The sequence below is a fragment of the Nannobrachium achirus genome, assembly GCF_963921795.1.
Source record: "Nannobrachium achirus genome assembly, chromosome: 5".
In the NCBI taxonomy this organism is placed as follows: Eukaryota; Metazoa; Chordata; class Actinopteri; order Myctophiformes; family Myctophidae; genus Nannobrachium; species Nannobrachium achirus.
The window spans coordinates 28,430,375-28,453,782 of record NC_137814.1 but is presented as its reverse complement, the minus strand read 5'-3'; the positions used below and the strand labels follow the sequence as shown (position 1 = coordinate 28,453,782).

The 23,408-nt window shown below is 41.8% G+C and overlaps 1 protein-coding gene across 4 annotated transcripts in view; it reads right to left on the bottom strand.

Annotated features, from left to right (window-relative positions):
• depdc5 (DEP domain containing 5, GATOR1 subcomplex subunit) overlaps positions 1-17,111 on the bottom strand; it is a 31,357-nt gene extending 14,246 nt beyond the window's left edge. The window contains exons 1-29 of one of the 4 annotated variants that reach the window (XM_080726796.1): positions 16,834-17,111; positions 16,398-16,468; positions 16,149-16,236; positions 15,537-15,583; positions 15,224-15,309; positions 14,779-14,862; positions 13,501-13,550; positions 13,255-13,324; positions 12,804-12,882; positions 12,591-12,652; positions 12,418-12,487; positions 12,253-12,325; positions 11,822-11,925; positions 11,646-11,720; positions 11,232-11,366; positions 11,065-11,126; positions 10,623-10,696; positions 8,879-8,948; positions 8,751-8,787; positions 8,443-8,563; positions 7,685-7,908; positions 7,017-7,217; positions 6,140-6,275; positions 5,170-5,264; positions 4,079-4,138; positions 2,349-2,532; positions 1,258-1,415; positions 706-829; positions 179-346 (exon numbers count right to left, since the gene is read on the bottom strand). In XM_080726796.1, coding sequence (XP_080582922.1) covers positions 179-346; positions 706-829; positions 1,258-1,415; positions 2,349-2,532; positions 4,079-4,138; positions 5,170-5,264; positions 6,140-6,275; positions 7,017-7,217; positions 7,685-7,908; positions 8,443-8,563; positions 8,751-8,787; positions 8,879-8,948; positions 10,623-10,696; positions 11,065-11,126; positions 11,232-11,366; positions 11,646-11,720; positions 11,822-11,925; positions 12,253-12,325; positions 12,418-12,487; positions 12,591-12,652; positions 12,804-12,882; positions 13,255-13,324; positions 13,501-13,550; positions 14,779-14,862; positions 15,224-15,309; positions 15,537-15,583; positions 16,149-16,236; positions 16,398-16,458 — 2,798 coding nt within the window. In that variant the 5' untranslated portion in view covers positions 16,459-16,468; positions 16,834-17,111. Of the gene's footprint in view, positions 1-178; positions 347-705; positions 830-1,257; positions 1,416-2,348; positions 2,533-4,078; positions 4,139-5,169; positions 5,265-6,139; positions 6,276-7,016; positions 7,218-7,684; positions 7,909-8,442; positions 8,564-8,750; positions 8,788-8,878; positions 8,949-10,622; positions 10,697-11,064; positions 11,127-11,231; positions 11,367-11,645; positions 11,721-11,821; positions 11,926-12,252; positions 12,326-12,417; positions 12,490-12,590; positions 12,653-12,803; positions 12,883-13,254; positions 13,325-13,500; positions 13,551-14,778; positions 14,863-15,223; positions 15,310-15,536; positions 15,584-16,148; positions 16,237-16,397; positions 16,469-16,833 lie in introns of those variants that run through there. The other 3 variants (XM_080726798.1, XM_080726797.1, XM_080726799.1) reach the window with 3 other exon arrangements.
• Between the last annotated feature and the right edge of the window lie 6,297 nt (positions 17,112-23,408).

The window sequence follows — 23,408 nt, the reverse complement described above, 5'->3', positions numbered from 1 at the left end:
TGGATTTTAGAGACTCTCTATGTTCCTATGGGGGTCTAAATTGACCCTTACAAGTCTGTAACTTTGACAGTGTACATGGAACCAAATGTACCCTAACAGGTCCATTTGGTTCCATTTGTACACTGTCAAAGTTAAGGGGAGACCTTCAAATGTCAGAGTGTGTTTGCCCTGTTTGCACCTGAAGTCCTCGGAGCCGGCAGAGCAGATGTACTGGTCCAGGTAGTTCCACTTGTACTCCTCCAGTCTCTCATGACCAAACTCCACCCAGCAGGACAAGAAGTGGGCCTCAGAGTGGGGAGGGCACAGGCTGTAGCTGTACTGGATCTGAGCCGATTCGTAAGGGTACCTGCAAAAACACACATTTTACATTTCTGTTTGGCTTGTAAACTTTGAAGTTGTATATATGGCACATAACCTAAATATACAAAGAAATTACCAACATATTTGACAACTTTAAACTTAAAAAATAACATTGATAGTGGAAATAGATGATCTACAAGCTCACAACGTGTCAGATCGCGACACGTTGTGAGCTTGTAGATCAGCCAGTTCCACTATTTTTGAAAATGTTTAAAAATATATGAATATAACATGAAAACGATTATGACAAACTAATTGTGATTATGTCAAGACGATTATGTAATAATTGTGACAGGCCTACACACAGTAACACATTCATATTATTGCAATTATATAAAAACTCACTTGGGCAGGTAACGTGTGACAGTGATGATCTTGTCTTTGAGGCACACTTTATGGAAGGTGCGACCCATACTGAGCCAGTATACAGTCTCCTCCTCTTCTGGTCTACGCATACTAGACACCAGACCTGAAAGAAGCACAAAATGAATGAGGTAGCCAGAACCTGGAATCAGAAACCTAACAGATAACAGCCATATAATCAATTATCAGAAGAATCACATTCTAATTCATAAAGAACTTCAATTAAAGCAATAAATTGCTATAGATTAATATTACACTAGTAGAGAAAGCAGTGTGGATTTCATAGACTAAAAATAACGAAAAATGTTCGTCGGCTACCAAGCTTACAACGCGCTGCGACGCGTTGTAAGCTTGTAAGCCAAAATAGATTTAGTCAACTAAAATCTTTTGTAAACTAATACTAGTCTAAAACTATTTCAGATACTAAAATGTGACTAAAACTAAATCAAAATTTGCTGTCAGAATCAACACGGCAGCAAAGAGAAGAGAGCATGGCATACATACACACAACATGATAAAACATGAAGCTTTCACCTCTAGAGTACAACGGACTGCTGCCGAGAGGTGTGGCGACCGCTGGCTGGGGTTTCCTGTTTGGCTGGACAATAATCTGATAACCCTGCATCAGTCGCTGGCAGATGAACTCCTCAAAGACGTGAGGAGCACTCATCACTGGAGCCTCATCTTCACGCCTTGGCATGGAGGAGGCAGCAAGAGGTCCATGTACAGATAGGAGAGACATCAGTGGATGTTTAATGAACAGAAATAATCAGTGATACCGATTGGTGTCGCTTTGTGTTAATGGAAGTGATTCTGCAACATGTTGATCAATATTCACAGCTTGTTGAGTGGCTCAACAGTGGCTTCTTACAGCGTTCAAACCCTTTCACTTATTCAATATTTTGTTATTTATTTTCTTTCATCACTTTCAATCTGTAATATAATACAAATAAATCCATTAATACTTTCCAAGACATATGTATACTACAATTTATTGTGAAGTTACAATTTATACGCTTATTTATGTTGTGTATTCGCATGCGAGTGCATGCATCCGCTCTCCTAGTTCACGACACGTTGCATCCGCGATGTGTTTGTTTGCGAGCTTATAGATCAGCTATTTCTGCCATGCAACACAATCACATGACAAAGTGTTTAAGTCAGACATAGACGTATGCCCTTGCGTGTGCGCACGATAAGCAATATTATCGTTTATCGAGATAAAAAACACCCACAATAATCGTATCGTGGAGATTTAATTTATCATGATATCGTCCTCCGTCGTGCACTGGGATCGCCTTTTATTTGCCGAGCTGCATATCCGGTACCACTTAAACCCTCTGTAATTGGTAAAAGGTACTTATAATATATGTACTTGATAGTCTTTTTTTCACTCTCCATCAAATGTCTTTGCCAATAAATAGCCGATCTACAAGCTCACAACGCGTCGCAATGCGACACGTTGTGAGCTTGTAGATCTGCTTTTTCTCGCCCCAGGATAATGCATTTTTATTATCGCGATAATATCGTAAATAGCGATTTCTTTTGTCACAATAATCGTGATATGAAATGTTCATCGTCCCCATCCCTAGAGTGCGCATGCGTGCGTGTGTCTGATGTCTGACCTCTCCAGGTCAGTGTGTGGCAGCAGGTCATAGCAGCCCTCAGTATAGTCATTCTGCAGGGCCTGGCGGTCAGGGAAATAGTCGGTGGTGAGAGGCAGACAGGCCGGCGTGGTGAGAGACTTCCAGTCTACCCCCACCGTGCAGCAGAAACTGGGCACTGTCGGAGGGGTAGACAGCAGCAGGGCTTCAGGAGTACCCCCAACACACACACACGCACAAATAGACACACACGCAACAGGACAAAAAAGAATGCACAAAACAAACAAACAAACAAAAAAGACACAAACCAAAAAACCCCCATGGCAAAAAAATAAAATAAAAAAATACACGCACTCCAAAGGGTGGAGGGTAGATGAGAGAGGTAAAGGTGAGGGGAGGGAAACACGGGAGAAAGATACATAGAAGGGTAGCGTTTGAACATGAAACGACAGATGAAGACACAACAGAACAGGGCAGAGAGACGACATATAGATGGAAAATAGAGACGATCAAAGAAACAGAAACACAGACAGGTAATCGAAAGGTGACGGACAAACACACAAAAAAAAAGAGAAAGAGAAGAACAAGAGTGAAAGGGGGGAAAGGAGAACAAAAACAGGAAAAACGTTACTTTTATTGGTTTCATTGCACCTCAGCTGATGATTATTCCAGTGGCTCAGGCAGCAATGTGATCAAATCAACACATGCAAAAAGTGGAGATTTATGGGCCCTGCATCAATCAGCGCACAGCTCTGTATCAGACATGTCACTCACTCATGCATGCATGCATGCATGTATAAACACACACTCACACACACAAACACACGCGATAAGCATGTCTTCCGATTTGCACTAAGTGTGACTGAACAGTGAATAAGTACCATCATCAAAACATCATGCAAACATATACAGTGTTAGGAAACATACTATGTATGAATTTAAAAGGAATCAATCGACAGCACGTGTGTGTGTGCATGCACACGACAGCCTATAGCAGCACCAATAAACCGTGAATCAAAATGTATGATTAAATATATTAACATGCAGATTCCATGCACATACTGCACTGTACTGTATGTGTGCAGGTCTTGTTAAATAAAACCAGCCAAGTAAAATTATCCTGGAATAGATTTTATGAACAAACTATAAGGTGGAGAGAATAACAAGAGGAGGTAGCCAGACAGAACGAGAAAGATTGAAATCCAGCAAGGGACAGGTAATGATAATGAGGGGTTTGGGTAGGGGTTGAAGGGGTCTCAGAAACTATGTTGTACAGTATATTATAGGGATGGGACGATATGAACATTTCATATCATGATTACTGTGACGAAATAAATCACGATTTACAATATTATCGCGATAATCAAAATCCATTATCCTGGAGCGGAACATTTGCCAAAAAATATTTTTTGGCAAAGACATTTGAAAGCACCTTTTACCAATTATAGAAGGTTTAAGTAGTCTCGGACATGCAGCTCTGCAAATAAAATGGGAATTGATCCCAGTGCAATACCACGATAAATTAAATCTCAAATTTTTTATCACAATAAACGATAATATCGCTTATCGTCCCATCCCTATATAATGACCTCTAACGTTCTTTTACCTTTCATAGCTGAGAACCATGGAGGCACGCACGCACAAGCACACACACACACCAAGTCAAGTGGAGAAATAAACTATATGACACAGCTCTTAGACGTGCAAGGATTGTGTGTCTTTCAGTTTTCTCAAGGGCGATGCGGACTCACTTGGATCGGAACCACCAAAGGAAGAGTCCTCAAACGAGGAACCACGATTGACGGCAGCTCCTGTACAGACACAATAATTTACACCTGTGTAATTAACGGTCAAGTAAAAACCATGAGCCTGAAGAGTGTCAACCCATTAAAACCGGGATAGCATCGGTGTCATTTTAGATTTTAGCTATATATGTATAGCATATGGCAGGGTTCCCCAATTAGTTTTCCCCACGGGCCGAATTATGTCTAGGGTACCAAGCCGAGGGCCACAACATTGCAGGGGGCGTTGTCGGGTGAAAATCTTATATGTCCAAAACCGTTCGTTTTGCATTTATCATTTAAAAAATTATTTAAACTAGTGAAAACAGCCAATCTCTGCTTGTAGATGTGTCTGCTTGTAGATCTGCTGTTTTCACTACTTTTGTGCGACGGACTTGTATGATTTGGGAAAGAACGTACAAATTTGGATATACGAGATTTCCACCCAACGACGACGATATACTAGTGTTGTTGCTGCTCTTATACCACCATTATTACTGGGGTTGGTGTGGGCCAGACAGTAGCCCTATTGGGGAACCCTGGCATATTGGTTGGCTATTCAAAAATGGCAGATATACAAGCTCATAGCGCAGCATGAGTCTGCTATTTTTGAAAAATCATGAGAATTTGTGAAATCTTCCAACTAAAACCTTTGCTTCTGGGGGTCCCTGGAACAATAACTGTTGAGATGTGCATCCGCAGCCAAATACATATAATTTCAGGGGTCCTTAACATGAAAGCGTTTGAGAATCACTGATATAGTAACATAGGTTTTTTGTGTTTTATTATTATTATTTTTTTAATAAATGTAAAGTCTGTTCCGTTAAGCATTGCATTGCGTTGTGAGCTTGTAGATCGGCTATTTTCGTTATTTTGAGCGACACTGTTGTACAACGAAAATGCGATTTAGAAAAATCTATTCGAATTCTTTCGCATTGATTTGTTGATACTTAACAAACTATCAAAGAAAACACAAACACACACTGTTATTCAATTAATGACAAAAGTATAATGGATAGGTGCAGCCCTAAAGTGAGGTCACTATTGTTGTGAATGTGTACCAGTGCTGTTGTTGCTTCCCGTGCTTCCAGTGAACTCTTCTATCCCTCCAGTGACGTATAGCCCGTTGTCCCCCATGTGCCGAGATCCTGTCCGCCTGAACAGAATTGTTAAAAGAAATCAGTGGCTGCAGTCATAGTGCCACGCCTTTGTCAACCTACCTCGGCTACGTCTCATTTGAAAGGACCTTATACAGTATGATTTTTTGTAAAGTTTGACATAGCTTTGCCTCCCGTTGCCATGGTAATCAAGGGTGGTACAGCTGGCTGATAGTTACACCTTGTTGCTGTAGCATATCCTACACCAGGGTTCCTCAATTAGTTTTCCCCAAAGGCCGAATTATGTCTAGGGTACCAAGCCGAGGGCCACAACATTGCAGGGGGTGACGGTGGCGTTCCCGCTACTCCAGCGACAGTTCAGATATCGTCACTGTCGGGCAGAAACCTCGTATCTCCAAGTTTCAAATGTGTACGTTTTTTGGAAAAAGCAAAGCCCTGCTTCATCATACAAGATCGTCACACAAAACACCTCGCGATGCGAGGCGTTGTGTGCTTGTAGATCTGCTGTTTTCACTAGTTTAGTACATTTTATAGATGATTAATACAAAACAAACGGTTTTGGACATACAAGGTTTCCACCCGACAGCGACGATATACTAGTGTTGTTGCTGCTCTTATACCACCATTATTACTGGGGTTGGTGGGGGCCAGACAGTAAATGTGTCAGAACACAGAATGTATATTATTCCATTATACTTTATAATTTATTTGAAAATAACTATAATGATCATAGGCCTCGCCAGATATCTTATGCCACTGCACCAACGTACCACTTTGGTCAGATTTCTTTTTAAATCTCACCAATCAAGGTACCTTACTGTAGCAGGCGTATTCAGAAATAATGTACTGTAGGTTTTGTAAGTAGGAAGCTTCCTTGCAAATAAGACCCAGCCACTGTGTGGTTGTGTCTAACCTTCCAGTGGCTTCGTGATAGGCCAGTTCCAGGAGCTCAGCTGAGGTGTGGGCGGGGTCTCTCTGCTGGCTGCCCTGCAGCTCAGCCATGTTCTGTCTGGTCTGATGGTGGATCTGAATGGCCTCTCCAGACGGACCTGAGGTGCAGTAACAGTCAACCACTGATCACACGCTGGACATTATTCAAATGGGATTACGGTCAATTAACACTTTCCCAGCCTGGCCAGAATGGCTTGTCTGTGGACTAGCCGGAAATTTCTATTATTGTATTATGATCTGAGACATAATATTATGATTATGAGCATCAGCGCGCCCCCGTCGTTCTTGGATGGCACCGTTCTTTTTTTTGTTTTCTTTCGATCCCCCGTTGTAAACTCACCTCAAGTGTCTCGATCTGCATTGGCATATAGTGGGGATTTTGCCGGAGGCATCTTCCCCCCTGTGCGCTTCGCGTGCACGATCCGTGCACATCGAGGTAAGCAAATGTAATCCACTCCGTATGAAGCGCCCATGTCAACTTTTTTCTGATCAAAAACATCACGGACAGATGCTATGCTAACGCCTCCTCCTACAATGAAAGTGGATGGGACTGTGGCTATGCTGGCTGAAAGCTACGACAAGTACTTCCGGTTCAGAGGGTTGAGGGTGTAATGTTCATATACATTGACAGACAGAGCAATTATAATTCAAATGTAAGGATAATAAAAAACAATAAACATCTTACTAATAGTCGATAGTGTTTAGTAAATGTATTGTATAACATAATAATAAGGATAGAATATCTATTCAACAGTGTGTGTGTGTGTGTGTGTGTGTGTGTGTGTGTGTGTGTGTGTGTGTGTGTGTGTGTGTGTGTACGTCCGCGTGCCCGCACTCACCAACTGGGAAGGTGTGCATCCAGCGCCTGCGGTTGGAGGTGAGCTTCATGGGCATCCGTGAGGGGGCGAAGGGGTTGATGAGTGCCCTCTGAGGGGTGTAGCCTCCTGGACGGATGTGCAGCGTTGACTCAGCGCTGCCGACCGTGAACCTGCCAGGAGCGCTCGAGTCCCGTTGAGACTCCATCATTTTCTCCAGCAACTCTGGGAAAAAACAGAACGCGAGAGAGATAAGAAAAGGAATTGGGGATAAAGTGTTATTTTATCCATTTGTAACAAATACAATCCCAGAGTTAAATTAACACTTTGACTGCCTTAGTTGTCTGATTTTAGGTCCGATTGTGACATCACAATCGGGACCTACTGCTACTGCTGTGCTGAGTGGGGGTTGGGGAGGGGTGGGCAGGCCTGAGAAGGAGGCAGGAGGAGCTGGGAGAGGGTTGGGCATGCCTGCTGAGCAGGAGGTGGGGAGGAGTGTGGGGCCAAAACTGGCTCAATAGCGCAGTCCTCCCACTTAGGACAAGGTGGTACTGCAGCTGAACATGCTCTGAAAGCCAGGCAGAAATTACAGGGGCTCTGTATTCAGGAGTGGTAATTTAGCCTTGAACCATTTGAAAAACGTTTTTGGGACACAAACAATGTTGACTGTGCAGAGACCAAAGAAGAGTTACCTCTGGTGCTGGTGTATCCCAGTGAGCTGCTGACCTCGTACTGGGCTGGGGGCAGGCGGGGGATCAGCAGGATATTGGACACGGGCCCCAGGCTGTCGTCCGAGGCCAGGCTCCGCTGCTCATCGGGGGCCATAGAGCGACATGGAGGGGACACCCCCATCCCCCCGCTAACATCAACTGAGCCCCAACTCTTCCTTCCACTCGACTCTTTATCACGGCCAATCCTAGGAGACGAATAGGAGACGTTACTTATTTAAGACTATACGGTCTAATAGACTACATTTACCCATTCTTTTTACCTTTAAAGGCGTAGGGTGGGGTAGTTGTTGCTATGTACATTATGCAACATAACTTTTTTGTAATCTGAATAAAATATTCTATGTTTTTTAGAAGGCATTTTTATAATCGCCCCTGTCCTAAATGGGTTAAGTTATAGACTGACTGCTCGATTTGTTTTGTTGGTCAGTCCATTAGGGTAGTTTACAGTATTTCAAAGTGGGTTCCAATGACCCTAAGAGGGTGAGCCTTGAGGGGATTCCAAATGGACCCTTCCAGGTTTGCAACTCTGAGAGTGTACGTCTGTACGAATGGAACCAAACGTACCCCATTTGGTTCCATTTGTACACTCTCATAGTTGTGGGTAATCCTGAAAAAGTTTGCCATCCACTGCATTAGAGAAATGGTCTTATGCCAGACAGACATCAACAACAGATCACACACATAACCCTGTCCAATGAATGAGCATGGCTGGTCAGAACCTGAAGTTGGTGCTCCTCTGAGTTCGTGACGGACCAGGAAGTCTGAACACCAGAGCATCATGGGCATCGTAGTCCACCTGGATGGGAAGGCTGTTGTCGGATTCCTTTGGGGCACAGAGGGCTGGAGGAAGTCACAGGGTCAGTTTGACATGCATGAGTTTGTTACGTTTGTGATTTATAGTAATATTGATTTTATGCATTGTCATTTTTATTATTGTGAAAAACATTTTACAAATTCTATTTATTAGCATCATCATTATTATTATTATTATATTATTGCATTGAAAAGGCAAGCAGTGATTTCTTACTGTGATCTCGGCTGCTCTTGAATTTTTCTGCATGGAGCTAAAAACAAAGGGGGGGAAAAGAATGTGGTAATTGTGGTAATCATGGTAATTTATCCACATTACTGCAAAAGTATAGCGTCATTCTGTACCTTGCGGCCTGCTAGTTTAATTCGAGGGGTGAAAGAGCTGCAGGCGTTCTGGCTTTTGGAGGTGTAGAAGCTGTGGAGGGGTGACAACATCAATTCAGTCCATCGTTTGACATACACTTTTAAAATATACTTATTAAGACAGAAAAGCAGAGAGAAACGAGGAGAGTAGAGTTCATTGTTTTAATTTTATTTAAACAGTAAAAACCACATTGAGCGTCTCTTTTATGTGTGAACTGGCCAAGAGAAGAGGCAATACATGTTACACAGATCCACCAGTAATAACAAATACAGGACAATAACAATCTGTAAAAGCCCACTACCTAGGAAGCTCAATGGAAAAAGCTAAGAAATCCACAAGGTGGCCAATATATAACAATATAAAATTAACAACATTTGTACCCATCAAAGCAGGGGGGTAGAATTCAAACCCATGGCATCACGATAACCTCCGTTACATTACATATGGTACTTGCTCTAACTGATTGAACCACCAGTTTGAATTAATTCTACAATACACTTCGTTCTATAAATAAATGTTTTGCACATCCTAGGGCATTCACGAATAGTGATTTTTAGTATTCGAATTATTTGACCTTAAAGTATTCGAATAGTCGAATATTCGACAGGACTGGCCAAACTGTCAAATATTAAGTAAGCAAGAGGCGAACATTGTGAAAATAGCAGATCTACATGGTCACAAAAACGTGAGGCGTTGTAAGCATGTAGATCTGTTATTTTCACAATATTTATCTGCGGAACCAAGTCACATTAACTCATTGAGTGCCAATCCCGAACTAGTTCGGCTTTATTAGCGTATCGTAGAGTGCCGATCCCGAACAAGTTCGGCTTTTTTTTTTAATTTTGAAAAACTTTTTTTTGAATTTTTTTTTTTTTTTTTTGGACCCCATCAAATCTGGTGAACATGATTTCAATCGCGATTTTGCATGTTCCACCCCCATACAACCCCATCTAACATACAGGGCAGCCATTTTTGTTTACATTACATGTAAAACATAATGGCGATTATCTCAAGAATGCCTGAACGGATTTCCAATCGGATTTTTTTGTTTGAAAGCTGTGAACAAACTGCACAAATCCACTCCAATGCAATCCAGGATTGCATTGGATTTTTTAGAGCTCATTCTTCTCTGTTTTTTTCCCATGCATGAGGTGTGCAAGGTTTAATCATGGCTAAGTTGACGAAAATAAGGCTTCTAAAATGCTTGGTAGCCAATAGCTAACTTCAAGCTAACTTCATCCTCTTCCTGTACATGCACAAAGGAAAGTGTTCAGGCAAGTCATGGCTCCAGGGCTTGGGCATGCATTACCAGCATATCTCTATTATTCTCTGGTCACTGGGCGCCCTCTAGTGGTGATAGGCTGGCACTCAATGAGTTAAATGTAATACCTACAATTCCAAGTGCTTGTCAGGGTGGGGGTCCCCAGTTCAAATATGTTTATTTTGGGGGTCACAGCCTAAAAAAGGTTTGAGAACCCCTGGTATAGAGCATTTACAAATTCATCCACCAGGGGTATTGACAACTCATTCTTATGACTTCCTATCTTGCCAAGCTTTATAAACCATGAAGATATATAATTATATATTTTTTTAAAGAGAGAGAAAAAAAAAAAAAAAAAGGGCGAATATTTGACTTTGGTGAACAATGTCGTATAGTGACTTTGATATTCGAATATTTGGTGAATGCCCTAACACATACAAGTGTTGGCATGTTAATTGTCTTGCCTGTGGTTGATCCAGTGCGGCAGGTTGTAGTCGTCCCCCAGACGGGAGTCTCCGGGCACTGTCCTGTTGTGCAGCTACAGAGTAGGAGACCAACGAACATCAGTGACCAATGTAATCCATTCCACAATGTAGTGATGAGGGACGTAGCGTCCATTCAATCTGAGAGGGTGTTACACAGCTGCCCTATATGTTCTAACCTTACAGAACATCTGGTTTAAATGGGGGGGGAATAGATTGATCCGACTACCTACCCCCTGTCTTGAACTTGAAACATTGATTGCTAATACAAAAGGGGTCAGTGTGCAGGATATTTTTTTTATGTTTGGACAATCCTATATGTAGAATTTTTCTTCCAAAACGAATGCAGCCATCCCAGTTGGCAAATCCCTCTCTTATACTGCTGTTATCTTATCCATGATCTGTAGTACCTCGGATGTCTTACCTTGAACAGTGGTACTGCGTGCAGCGGCTGCTCCCCCATGCAGACCAAGTCCACACCAATACCTGCCACAGGAAAACAGCTTTCATCAACACCGTGAAGCTCATAATTATGAAATTATGATAATCACTGTATTCATCATTAAAACCACAGTTCCACGTGCATATCACCGTTGTCAATCATGCGCTGCTTGGTGAGAATCATGAGGAGACGGTCGACTTCAAACACCCCCACCCCTGGAGTGATGACCACTGACATCTGGCCCGTCCGGTCAAAGTTACGGTTGATGTAATGCTTGTCAAAAACTGTGGGAGGAGAATTTCTAATCGTGTTAATCTAATGTATTAAGGAACCCATTCCTACCACACAACATGTATATTGTATGTTTAAGTAGGTTTGTGTTTTTGCTTATTTCCTAAATATTGACCCAAAGTTTTTAGGACTGATCAGGAGTCAGCTACTAGATACGGATTTCTGTGGTGATTTCTTTGACACATGACTGATCAACAAAATGCTCTATGGGGAAAGAAATAACTGCAAGTGGTAAATCATCTCTCTATTTAGTGCATAATTAGAGTACCAACCATTAAAGGAGAGGTTAATGGCCTCCAGGTAATTCCCCTGAGCAGCCGTTGAGTTTTGACCAGAAGGGAAACCATCTGTTGGGAACAAACACAACACATGGACTCAAAGGCCAAAATGACAAGGAAGGCATCCATCAATCAATGACAGAACAGCCCGGCCCTCATTCATTCAGTACCTGCTTCCTTCAGCCGCACCAAGACAGGGTACTGGATGAAAAGCTTCTTGATGGTGACCAGTAACGTGGTCCACTCTTCACGTCTCTCATTCTGAGCCACTACCCTGCACACAACATGACATGATGCTAAAAACATTTACCAAACTCCTTCCACAGTTCATTTGACAGTCAAATTTGACATAGTCAAATTAGCTGTGATTGCTTGCTTGCTTTGGTCAAGCACACCATCAAAGAATGTGAGAAAAGCAGATAATAAATGTACTAAAGTGATGTAATGTACTAAAGATGAAAGAAGGATTCAGTGTTGTGCATTACACACACCTTTAAAATGGTTAGAGTAACTGGGTGTGATGGCATGTCATGAAAACGTTTCCAAGCAGGTGATAATGCATTGCAGACACAGAGCACATGAAATGAAGAATTGAGTTCACCTGTAGAAGTCTTCATAAAAGCGTCCCTCGTGATCCTGTCTGATAGAACCTCTCAGGATCTCTGGAAATTCCTCTGATAACAAAGCAAAATAATAAGTCTTATATGCAGCTGTCATGCAGATTCAGTGATATATACTGCACTGTATTTATAAATCATAGGCTCACCCATCGTTTTAGCGTTGTAAAATGTACGCGAGAAGAGTACGACTGTCACTTCATGACTGCAATTCTTCTCCTGAAACAAGTCGGTTATCCATCATGAGAACGATCTCTTGGATGTAATAATTGCAAGGCTTAAGAATTACAAACAATGACGTGAAACTGTGAAAATCACAAACCTTCCATTTGGCAAAAAGGTCAGACAGGAATCCATTTACTGCCTTTTCAAAGTACAGGTCACCTGAAAGCAAAATATTCAGATCAGACCTCCTCCATAGCTTTGCCTATTTAAATTCTCATTCACCCTTATGCTATTGAATAGAATCGCTTTAGTCTCAGACAAAGCAATCTTGCAATGTTTAAACTCATAAATAAGGTGAGGATCAACTAACCATAAATATCAAAGTCCCACATTTCACAGCTCATTTGGATGAATATGTAGACCATTGCAGATGTTGATCTGAACACCACCTGTATAACAAAACAGTGTCATAGTATTACAGTTGAAAATATGGACTTTTTTCTTGTTCTGTCAATCCACCTTGGTCTTTGAGCTCTGGTCCCTCTCACTGCTAATCCCCCCCCCAACAAAATGCAGATTTCTTTTTGGGAGAAACTATCTCTATTGTACCAGTAAGACTCCCTAATCGGGAGATAAGCGACCTGGGCAATTTTTTTCCCTTTTTTTTTTATTATCATCAAATAACTCCTTTTCAAGATGACTACAAGACCTATTTTTACAATTACAGCTTCAAAGTTATTAAGTTACTCTAGCAATGGTTAACTCTTTGAACGCCACAAATACTGTACTGTGACACAATCCATATGTGGCTTATGTCTTACCCTGGTGTCTTCACTGATGTAACCACAGGTTACTTTCTCTCCCTTCACCCATAATTCACTGGCCTGCGCTCTGGAGAGAGGAAAACACAGAAAGTCTCTTTTATTGATCCTCTAGGTACAGCATTGTTCTATAAAAAAATAAACACCTTTAGTATTAGGCAACTTGGAATGACGATGATTTCATTTCGGGTAACAGGGTACAGTTAACATGGTTTAAATGTAGTAGTCATAATACGCAATGCCTACCTGATTCCAGCAAATTCCACTTTCTGTGTCACATAGGCACAGGTGCTGACCTGTAATATACAAGGTATAATATAAATGCTCAGGCATACATAAGCCACTGTGTAGTATATGATGCAGGCATGTACAGTTGTGCTCGAAAATTATTCAACCCCCTCTGACAAATGTATTCATTAGTGTAGCCACTGTTCCTTTGACTTAGAACTTGTGAACTATGCTCAAAACTGTACTTTTTGGAACATTCAGTGTCTTTGCAATGGTTTTATATCCATTTCCTTTTTTGTACAAAGCAATAATCTCTTCTCTGAACTTTTCAGACCATTCCTTAGACTAAACCAGATTTGCAGAGGTAGTAAGAGAAAGTTAGCCTATTGCTACATCAATCTGGGAACTAAATCTAAATCACTAGCTTTCTTCACAAATGTGTTCATAAAGGTGTCTACTATCACCTCTGAACTTTGTCAAACCCAACTCCCTTGACATACTTTGTGGGAGCCAATCAAAGTTATTGGGTATCCCGAGGGCCTGGGATTAAAGGGGAAAAAATAAAAAATGGCCAATATGAGCGTATGAGGTGTGTAATTTGGATATTTTTGGGCTGCTGAATCCATTCCAACCATTCTTTTTCAGTTAAAATGACTCATTGGCCATAAAATAGGCCATACCTAATTTTGTGTGCCCATGAGACATATAATATTGGCAATAAAAAAAAAGGTTGGAGTAGTGTTTGAATTCATGAAAACTATTCAAGATCAGGTGGGTAATCACACATGACACACAGGATAACATGATACAATCTGACAAGGAACATTCAAACACAGGGTTTAAAACATAGGGACTAACAGGACACAGGTGAACTCGAATGACATGATTGGCTAAGCCTTAGCCAATTAGGCCTTTTTTATGGCCAAGGAGTCATTTTTACTTATAACTAATGGTTGGAATGGATTCAGCAGCCCAACACTACCCTAATTACACACTTCATACGTTCATATTGGCCATTTTTTATTTTTCCCCCTTTAATCCCAGGCCCTGGGGATCCCGATATCCCCAACTTTGATTGGCTCCCACAAAGTATGTCAAGGGAGTTGGGTTTGACAAAGTTCAGAGGTGATAGTAGACACCTTTATGAACACATTTGTGAAGAAAGCTAGTGATTTAGATTTAGTTCCCAGATTGATGTAGCAATAGGCTAACTTTCCCTTACTAAGGGGGGGTTGAATAATTTTGAGCACAACCTGTTAATGCACATACACACACACACGCATGCACACGCCTCACCAAACTCTTCTTGAGTCTCCACATGTCTCCTCTGCCGATATACTGGTCTTTGAAAGTGAGCTCCACAAGGTCAAGTGTAACATCCTACAAGTACAAAGCTTATGATATGAGTGCTACTGTTCAGAAGACCTTGAACGCATTATTACTTTAATCATTATTTTATGCTTTATTTTCAGGATTTTTTAAAAAACAGCCAGGATTTTTTTTTAAACAATCTACAAGCTCTCAGCGTGGCATTCTGTGCCGCGCTGTGAGCTTGTATATCTGCTGAAGTATATAGTAAATAATTCCAGGTATTAATGGGTAAACGCTAACAGGCTTCAGTGGTGGAACTAAGAAGCACAGCAGACACACAATGTACCTTAGGATCTACTATGTTTACAATGACATCCTGGTAATGTACCTTAGGATCTACTATGTTTACAATGACATCCTGGTAATGTACCTTAGGATCTACTATGTTTACAATGACATCCTGGTAGGCCCGCAGTTTGAAAGCTTGTGCTACGGTCTGGTCCACACTGATCGTCTCTGAAGAACAACAGAGTTAAGATACATTTATTTAAGGACATTCATTAAGAACCTAAAGGACATTGTCTACTCTAAATAATAATAATAATAATAAAAAATAATAAAAAAAAACACTCAAGATTGCCAACAAGCAATGCAATTATGGTTTGACTAATGAGGGGTGTTTCTGAAATATTGCAAATCTTGATATTGTAGCTACATACAGTATATAGATGATTCAGATTTACCTTTCTGAAGGTCTTCTTTCAGGCTCTTCACCTGCAGCAGGAGAGGGCTGGAATGTAGAGGAGAGAATGGTAGGTGTGCAGTAGATCTTTTTTATTCAAAGGACCCCCAATTTGATATGCAGATTGGACTACAGACCCCATTTGATACCATCTATTTCTGGGACCCCAATTTAAGAACATTTATATTGTTGGACATGATTTGGTCTAATATGGTCTGTCATTTAGTCCACAGGTCCATTAATGTCTATTTACTTTAGGTATAGAGTAGACCCATTTCTCAGAGCAGCAACCATAACTGTGGTGTCAAGTAGCACCTGTGTGTGTGCGGCTGTGCTCTGACACCGCAGCGCTCTGGAAACATGTCTCTAGAGATAGATAACAGTGAAGATCTGATCATTCTTGACTTGTTCATTCACTAGTTGTACAGTAGTTACTTACTTATACATAAAATACATGTACTAACTGCAGTCCCTTTAGTTGGGGCCCCCGTGGTGATCCTGTATCAGATAGGATACCATACCACCCTCCCCCTTAACCCTACCTTAGTACCTTGACAACTACTGACACAGCTTTATACAGCTCAAGAATTAAATAAGTTGATATGCATGTCACCTGTATTCATCTGTAGGTTGTGCGATCTCAATGATGTCCCCCACACTGACTTGAGGGAACACTTTTGGGTTGACAACCAACTCATCATCTGTTCCAGGAAAAAGGTAATTGCTCATTCACCTCAAATATTTCATAAGGATGACAAGCTGATTTTCATATTGCATATTCTCAATATTGGAAAAACAACATGTAAAAAGGAGTACACAAAGTGTCTTAGTATAAACAACACATGAACATGTTGTTACTTACCACTTCCACCAAAGCCTTTCTTGTGCAATACAAGCTTAATATATGATTTATTGGTCTTCATGACGAATCAGCTGAGGAGAAATCAGTCGTTTGGAACATGATCACAAAGGCTATCACAGTTTTTGCAGAGTAGTCTATTTTGATTGATTGATTGATTGATTGATTGATTGATTGAATACTTTATTATAAGCTTGCATAGGAAAAGGTACAGGACAGTGCAATTCACTGACACATGGTCAACTAAAAGGATAAAGACCACAGAAAGCTTTTAGGATTGTTTAAATTGGGGTCCCTTTGTACTCAATTCATACAAAAAGGCAAAGTCTTTCTAAAGTACCAATACACAAAATGATATGCACTAGCTCTGACAGCGCAGTTCAATTACCAGCATCAATCTTTAATCAATGACGACACATAACACATACAGACGACATACCTGCAGTCCTGCACAGACACAGCCTCTCCTTCAGCAGCACATGGAAGACAAGTTGATGTCCCGTGATGTTGACATTTAGCTTAGCTGCTGAACTAGCACTCTGCTAAGACTATAGGAGAGACAGCCAGCCAAGGCTTCATACTGCTGACACGCACTACAGTATCTCTAGGTTATCACCCTTTTCCTTCCCAATGCCTTCTCAATAAAATGAAGCAAGCGTGAGTTTTCACTGGAAGTTTCACTGAAAATCTACACAGACAGTCAAGTCAACTAACAGATTCTAGCCATTTCCTCAAAACATGGAAATCCCGCCCACAAGACGTCATCAGTCGGTGATTGGCTAGATGCATTTGGACAGTGGTGGAAAGCAGACGGCTCTGGTGGAAAGTAACTAAGTACATTAACTTGAGTACATTAGTACACTTTTGAGGTATTTGTACTTTACTTGAGTATTTCCAATACTTTTACTTCTTCTTCTTCTCTACATCTCGGATCCAAATATTCTACTTGTCTTTTACCATTAAAACAAAAACCTTATTTGCAGATTTAAATTATAATATTACAAAACACACATTAGCACTTTATACCGAGGCTATTTGAAAATAGATAATCTACAAGCTCACAACGCGTCACATTGCGAAGCGTTGTGGGCTTGTAGATTTGCTATTTTCAAAAAATGTTATACTTTCTCCAACAGAGACCAGCTGCAGAATTGCAGATCCCGTGAGGGGGTGTGGCATTTCCTCCTGGGTGAGGGGGCGGGCCATGGGGCGGGCATTTGCCTGCTGGGTGAGCGGAAGTGGTCGCGCGCACATGCATGAGCATGTGCGTGTGCGCACACGCGCGTCCTTGAGCATGCGCACACGCGCGTCCCTTCCCTGTATTTATTTCATTTATTTAACCATTTTGCTCTCAATAATAACGTTAAAAGGTATTCAAGATTGTTTGCATTAGTAGGCTACTGTGGATTTATATATGTGTGTTAAATACAGGAAGTGCGTTTCTCTTTCCCCCTGGTCTGTTTCAAGGCGTCCTTTGCCAGAACGATCGATTAAATAGGCCTACGTTTAAAGTGGCTTAACCGTGATCATTCATATAGGCTAATTATAATTTATGGATCATCTGTTTTTTGTTTTTTTTTACTTTGAATTATGTAATTTAATTAACATGAATTCATTTCAGAACAAAAGCTCAGGTCTGGTTGGAGCAAAGCTTAATTGTTAAATTTAATAAGCATATAAAGTGATAATATTATACATTCAATGTCTCAGAGGACCCTGAAATGTTTGAATTTATGCAAAGAGTATAGTGTAAAAATAATGAGTGTAATTAATAAATGTTAACACTTGCTGCAAAGTAGGCCTACTATAATAAATTACAACCTGTTTATAACACTGTATAATTACGTATAGCCAAATTATAAGCACTCATAAATATACTTAATGATTTATTAAACTATTCAAAAAACTTAAAAAGCATTATAAGAGTGATTATGAAATGTTGAGATATTTTAATTTTATTTTTACATTCATACATGAAAGGGTCATTGTAAGATGGTTTATAAATTATAAAGTGTTCTGACCAGGCCTGGAATTTCATCAAGTTCCAGAAAAGCCAATTGGCTTTTTGATGGCACAAAGGCCAAATGCCAGGGCAGGAAGGCCAAAACAAGATTTTAGTCCATTGAAAGAATTTGTTAATTTGAATTTAAGGCTTAGGGATGATAACCTAATCTGCAGTGAAATAGATAAATGATGGTATTTATAAAATTACAATCTGATTCATGTTCAGCCCTGCGCCAATCAAAGTAACTGTATTGGTTTAAAGATGGGTGCTCTGGGAGTTAAGATTTCAATCTGAACAACAGACACTGGTGATCTACAGGGCGAGAAAGAGACACTGGTGTCTACTTTCTTCATATTGACAAGAAAGAAACAGAGGATAAAGTGGTACAGTCAGCTGGGGCATTAAAGGCCACTGTGGCCTCAGGCTATGCCATTGGTTTGAGGGGCACAAGGCCAAACTGAGGGGCACGTCTGCTTATGTCCTATGGTCTGCATATGGTCTGCTGGTCTACATACGGTGTGCTTATGGTCTGCTTATGGCCTACTGGTATACAGTATATGGTCTGTTGGTCTATGCATATGTTCTGCACACTATGGTGTGCATATGGTCAGCACATGGCCTAATGATCTGCATTCAGTGTCCATATGGTCTGCTTATGGCCTACAGTCAGCTGGGGCATTAAAGGCCACTGTGGCCTCAGGTCATGCCATTGGTTTGAGGGGCACAAGGCCAGAGGGGCTACGGCAGCCATGGCCTTCATGGCCTCCATGAAATTCCTGCCCTGCTCTTCTTAGTCTAAGTCTTCTCCTTTTCCTACCACAGTAAATCCACAGCAAATCATCTGCCTCCATCTCACCCTCTCCTGTGCCTCCTCTTTTATGACATCTACTAACTTCATGTCCTCTTTCACTACATTCATACACCTCCTCTTTGGCTTTATCTCCAAAACATGGCCTACTGGTCTGCATACAGTGAGCGTATGGTCTTCTTATGGCCTATATATATATGGTCTGTTGCTCTACTATGGTGTGCATATGGTCAGCACATGGCCTAATGATCTGCATTCAGTGTCCATATGGTCTGCATATGGCCTATATATGGTCTGTTGCTCTACTATGGTGTGCATATGGTCAGCACATGGCCTAATGATCTGCATTCAGTGTCCATATGGTCTGCATATGGCCTATATATGGTCTGTTGCTCTACTATGGTGTGCATATGGTCAGCACATGGCCTAATGATCTGCATTCAGTGTGTATATGGTCTGCATGTCTACTGGTCTGCATACGGTGTGCATATGGCCTAATGGTCTTTATACAGAGTGTATATGGTCTTCACATCACTGACTCACCTTGTTGATACTTTTCTATCAACCATCACCCATGACACTTTCCTCCACCCATTTTAACCTGCTTGCACTCATTTCTTCATCTCTTTTACACACTCTCCATCAGGGCAGGAATTTCGGGAAGGTCAGGAAGGCCATGGCCGCCGACCCGCCGTTGACCCCAGTTTGTTCTTGTGCCCCTCAAAGAAATGGTATTCCCAAAGGCCACAGTGGCCTTAATGCCCCAACTGACTGTACCACCTTCTCCTCTGTCTATTGCTTGTCATGTAGACACCAGTGTCTCTTATTTGTCATGGGGCACAAGCTGGCTGGCCTTTCTGCCAGAAAGGCACGAGTTGGCTGAGCTTTCTGCCAGAAAGCCTGTCGCCACAGTGCTATTTCTGTCGAAAGGCAAGAGTTGGCTGGCCTTTCTGCCAGAAAGCCTGTGGCCACAGTGCTAGTTCTGTTGAAAGGCACAAGCTGGCTGGCCTTTCTGCCAGAAAGGCACAAGTTGGCTGACCTTTCTGGCAGAAAGCCTGTCGCCACAGTGCTATTTCTGTCGAAAGGCAAGAGTTGGCTGGCCTTTCTGCCAGAAAGCCTGTCGCCACAGTGCTATTTCTGTCGAAAGGCAAGAGTTGGCTGGCCTTTCTGCCAGAAAGCCTGTGGCCACAGTGCTATTTCTGTTGAAAGGCACGAGCTGGCTGACCTTTCTGCCAGAAAGCCTGTCGCCACAGTGCTATTTCTGTCGAAAGGCAAGAGTTGGCTGGCCTTTCTGCCAGAAAGCCTGTCGCCACAGTGCTATTTCTGTTGAAAGGCACGAGCTGGCTGACCTTTCTGCCAGAAAGCCTGTCGCCACAGTGCTAATTCTGTTGAAAGGCACAAGCTGGCTGGCCTTTCTGCCAGAAAGGCACGAGTTGGCTGACCTTTCTGACAGAAAGCCTGTCGCCACAGTGCTATTTCTGTCGAAAGGCAAGAGTTGGCTGGCCTTTCTGCCAGAAAGCCTGTCGCCACAGTGCTATTTCTGTCGAAAGGCACGAGTTGGCTGACCTTTCTGACAGAAAGCCTGTCGCCACAGTGCTATTTCTGTCGAAAGGCAAGAGTTGGCTGGCCTTTCTGCCAGAAAGCCTGTGGCCACAGTGCTATTTCTGTTGAAAGGCACGAGTTGGCTGACCTTTCTGACAGAAAGCCTGTCGCCACAGTGCTATTTCTGTCGAAAGGCAAGAGCTGGCTGGCCTTTCTGTCAGAAAGCCTGTCGCCACAGTGCTATTTCTGTCGAAAGGCAAGAGTTGGCTGGCCTTTCTGCCAGAAAGCCTGTGGCCACAGTGCTATTTCTGTTGAAAGGCACGAGCTGGCTGACCTTTCTGCCAGAAAGCCTGTCGCCACAGTGCTATTTCTGTCGAAAGGCAAGAGTTGGCTGGCCTTTCTGCCCGAAAGCCTGTGGCCACAGTGCTATTTCTGTTGAAAGGCACGAGCTGGCTGACCTTTCTGCCAGAAAGCCTGTTGCCACAGTGCTAATTCTGTTGAAAGGCACAAGCTGGCTGGCCTTTCTGCCAGAAAGGCACGAGTTGGCTGACCTTTCTGACAGAAAGCCTGTCGCCACAGTGCTATTTCTGTCGAAAGGCAAGAGTTGGCTGGCCTTTCTGCCATAAAGCCTGTGGCCACAGTGCTATTTCTGTTGAAAGGCACGAGCTGGCTGACCTTTCTGCCAGAAAGCCTGTCGCCACAGTGCTATTTCTGTCGAAAGGCAAGAGTTGGCTGGCCTTTCTGCCAGAAAGCCTGTGGCCACAGTGCTATTTCTGTTGAAAGGCAAGAGCTGGCTGGCCTTTCTGTCAGAAAGCCTGTCGCCACAGTGCTATTTCTGTCGAAAGGCACAAGCTGGCTGGGCTTTCTGGCAGAAAGGCACAAGTTGGCTGACCTTTCTGCCAGAAAGCCTGTCGCCACAGTGCTATTTCTGTCGAAAGGCAAGAGTTGGCTGGCCTTTCTGCCAGAAAGCCTGTCACTACAGTGCTATTTCTGCCAGAAAGCTGTCTGGCTTTCTGGCAGGTTTTTATAGCGGAAGCTAAACTGTGCACGTAGTATTTAAGAAATGTGTGTGTGCGTTGGACTTTCACAGATACTACTGTTTGCTTGAGGAAGGTGACAACCAGTTGACTGATTGACTGCAGACAATATTTCATGTGTTTTTAATATGCATGACCTTCATGGTACACAAGGCATTCCCATGACTTTGAAAAACAAGAGCAAATTAGTTATGGTTATTCAAACCGCCTTTTCACATACAGTAGCCTAATGCCCTTTTTTAAATAATTGGAAAAGAGTTAGTTTTGTGTTAACATATAGTCAGTTTACCTCAAAGACGACACAGTTCTCTTTCAGATCCACTTAAGTTCACATGGAGCCACAGTCAACTTTATATTCACAATATGTAATTCCTGTTGAGCTCAGACCTGTACCTGCTTTATTATGGCCAATTTTGACCCCTTTGCTAAGAATGACACAGCTAGTACATTTTAATTAGGCTACTACTTTGTGCTGCTGGGAAGCCCATTACAATAAACCAATCAAATATATTTTGCATTAATCTGAAAAGTAGCCTAACTGGTAATTTAAGGTCAATTGACTGTCGTGGGGGAAACAGGAGGAAATACTCAATAATAATTACATTATTATCATAAAATATGTTTGAGCACCTTATTATCAAAACTTTACATTTGTATAACATCATCTTAAAAACCTTATTATTAAAAAGGTATGTGCGTTGCGTGTGTTTGATTGATTGATTGATTGATTGATTGATTGAAGACTTTATTAGAAGTTTGCATAGGAAAAGGTACAGTTTCATAACGGTACAATTCACTAGTACAAGGTCAACTAAAAGGAAGAAAAACATATAGGCCTATATACAGAATATACAAAAAAGAACAAAAAGAAACGGTAGTTATAGTCAGGAAAATAATATATAGGCTATACAAAGAAGGATGCATACTGTAGTGTGTGTGTGTGTGTGTGTGTGTGTGTGTGTGTGTGTGTGTGTGTGTGTGTGTGTGTGTGTGTGTGTGTGCGTGCGTGCGTGCGTGCGTGCGTGCGTGCGTGCGTGTGTGCGTGCGTGCGTGTGTGTTTGTTTGTGTGCGTGTGTGTGCGTGTGTGTGTGTGTATCTCCCAGACTCCCACCCTTTATTTGGTAGGCCGCCTAACCTACATGTTTTGAAAAGGTAACCCTTGAAAAAGTTATTCAACAGATTACATGCTATAATATCCACTGTAAACCAACGATAATGAAAACGTTACTTGGGATTAAAATTCTGTAATATATGTATTTAACACACATAATCCACAGTAGGCTACTAATGCAAACGACCACGAATATGATCAGTTTTAACATTATTATTGAGAGTCAAAGATACTGATGATTTGTATTAATTACATTACAACGTTTGAAAAAACAAACAAGGCAACAAATACCATCACAACTTGTATACAAGGCAAAAAAATAACCCACAGCTCGCTCATATCTGCATAGGCCACGCACCCACAGCTCGCTCTGCAGCGTCTAGCAGATTACCAAGCATGTTTAGGAGTAGAGCGCGCACAGGCAAAAAAAAAAAAAAAAAAACACTTCCGCTCACCCAGCAGGCAAATGCCCGCCCCCTCACCCAGGAGGAAATGCCACACCCCCTCACGG